Source organism: Aptenodytes forsteri, unplaced genomic scaffold (genome assembly GCF_000699145.1).
Source record: "Aptenodytes forsteri isolate BGI_AS27 unplaced genomic scaffold, ASM69914v1 Scaffold336, whole genome shotgun sequence".
In the NCBI taxonomy this organism is placed as follows: Eukaryota; Metazoa; Chordata; class Aves; order Sphenisciformes; family Spheniscidae; genus Aptenodytes; species Aptenodytes forsteri.
This window is the reverse complement of record NW_008794911.1, coordinates 2,174,616-2,175,776: the sequence shown is the minus strand read 5'-3', so window position 1 is coordinate 2,175,776 and position 1,161 is coordinate 2,174,616. Positions and strand designations below refer to the sequence as shown.

The following is a 1,161-nucleotide window of genomic DNA, read 5'->3' as shown; positions in this document are numbered from 1 at the left end:
CGCCGGGGCCCGGCGGCGCAGCCTCTTGCTGCGCGGGAGGAGAGCCGCCTTCTCCCGCCCCGGGGCCGCGGAGGGAATGAGCGTTCCTCAGCAGCGTGGCCCGTGCCGTCCCGGCGGGGCAGGCGGCCGCGCCCGCGCCCTCCCCCGCTGTGACTCACCGGCGCTTCCACAGGTGATGTCATGTGGACACTTGATGAATTCTTGTCGAAGAGTTACCCAGCTGGATAAGATAGCCTCTTTTATGTGGTGATAACTCCAGAGAAAAACAGACCTGTGTCTGCGAATAAACTACGGAGATACACCTATCCCCATAGCCAGACACCAAGAAGACTTCCAGGGTAACCTGGCAGTGGACCAGGTTGTGGATGATCCACTGACATTGCAGCAGACATGAAGAGATGGTGTCCAGCTAAATGCTTTCACTGTAAAAAACAGCCGTAAAGGGTTACTGATTTTTTTAGGCTTATCAAGACAGAAGATAAAAATTGACCACTTGTCATGGCTCTAGAAATTTATGTGTTCCCAGTTGGCCGGTCACAAGTGGTGTTCCCCAGGGCTCAGTATTTGGGCCTATTCTGTTTAATATCTTTATCAGTGATCTGGACGAGGGGATTGAGTGCACCCTCAGTAAATTCACAGATGACACCAAGTTGGGCGGGAGTGTTGATCTGCTCAAGGGTAGGAAGGCTCTGCAGAGGGACCTGGACAGGCTGGATCGATGGGCCAAGGCCAATTGTACGAAATTCAACAAGGCCAAGTGCTGGGTCCTGCACTTGGGCCACAACAACCCCATGCAGCCCTAGGGGCTTGGGGAAGAGTGGCTGGAAAGCTGCCTGGCAGAAAAGGACCTGGGGGTGTTGGTTGACAGCTGGCTGAACATGAGCCGGCAGTGTGCCCAGGCGGCCAAGAAGGCCAATGGCATCCTGGCCTGTATCAGAAATAGTGTGGCCAGCAGGAGTAGGGAAGTGATTGTCCCCCTGTACTTGGCACTGGTGAGGCCACACCTCGAATACTGTGTTCAGTTCTGGGCCCCTCACTACAAGAAGGACATTGAGGTGCTGCAGCGTGTCCAGAGAAGAGCAATGAAGCTGGTGAAGGGTCTGGAGAACAAGTCTTCTGAGGAACGGCTGAAGGAACTGGGGTTGTTTAGCCTGGAGAAGA

General features: G+C 54.8%; 1 protein-coding gene across 1 annotated transcript in view; it reads right to left on the bottom strand.

Annotated features, from left to right (window-relative positions):
- The window catches only part of PTCHD3 (patched domain containing 3), an 8,807-nt gene extending 8,625 nt beyond the window's left edge, over positions 1–182 (bottom strand). The window contains exon 1 of the mRNA XM_009275242.1: positions 159–182. Within this exon, the coding sequence (XP_009273517.1) occupies positions 159–182 (24 nt within the window). The remainder of the gene's footprint in view (positions 1–158) is intronic.
- Positions 183–1,161: the final 979 nt, after the last annotated feature.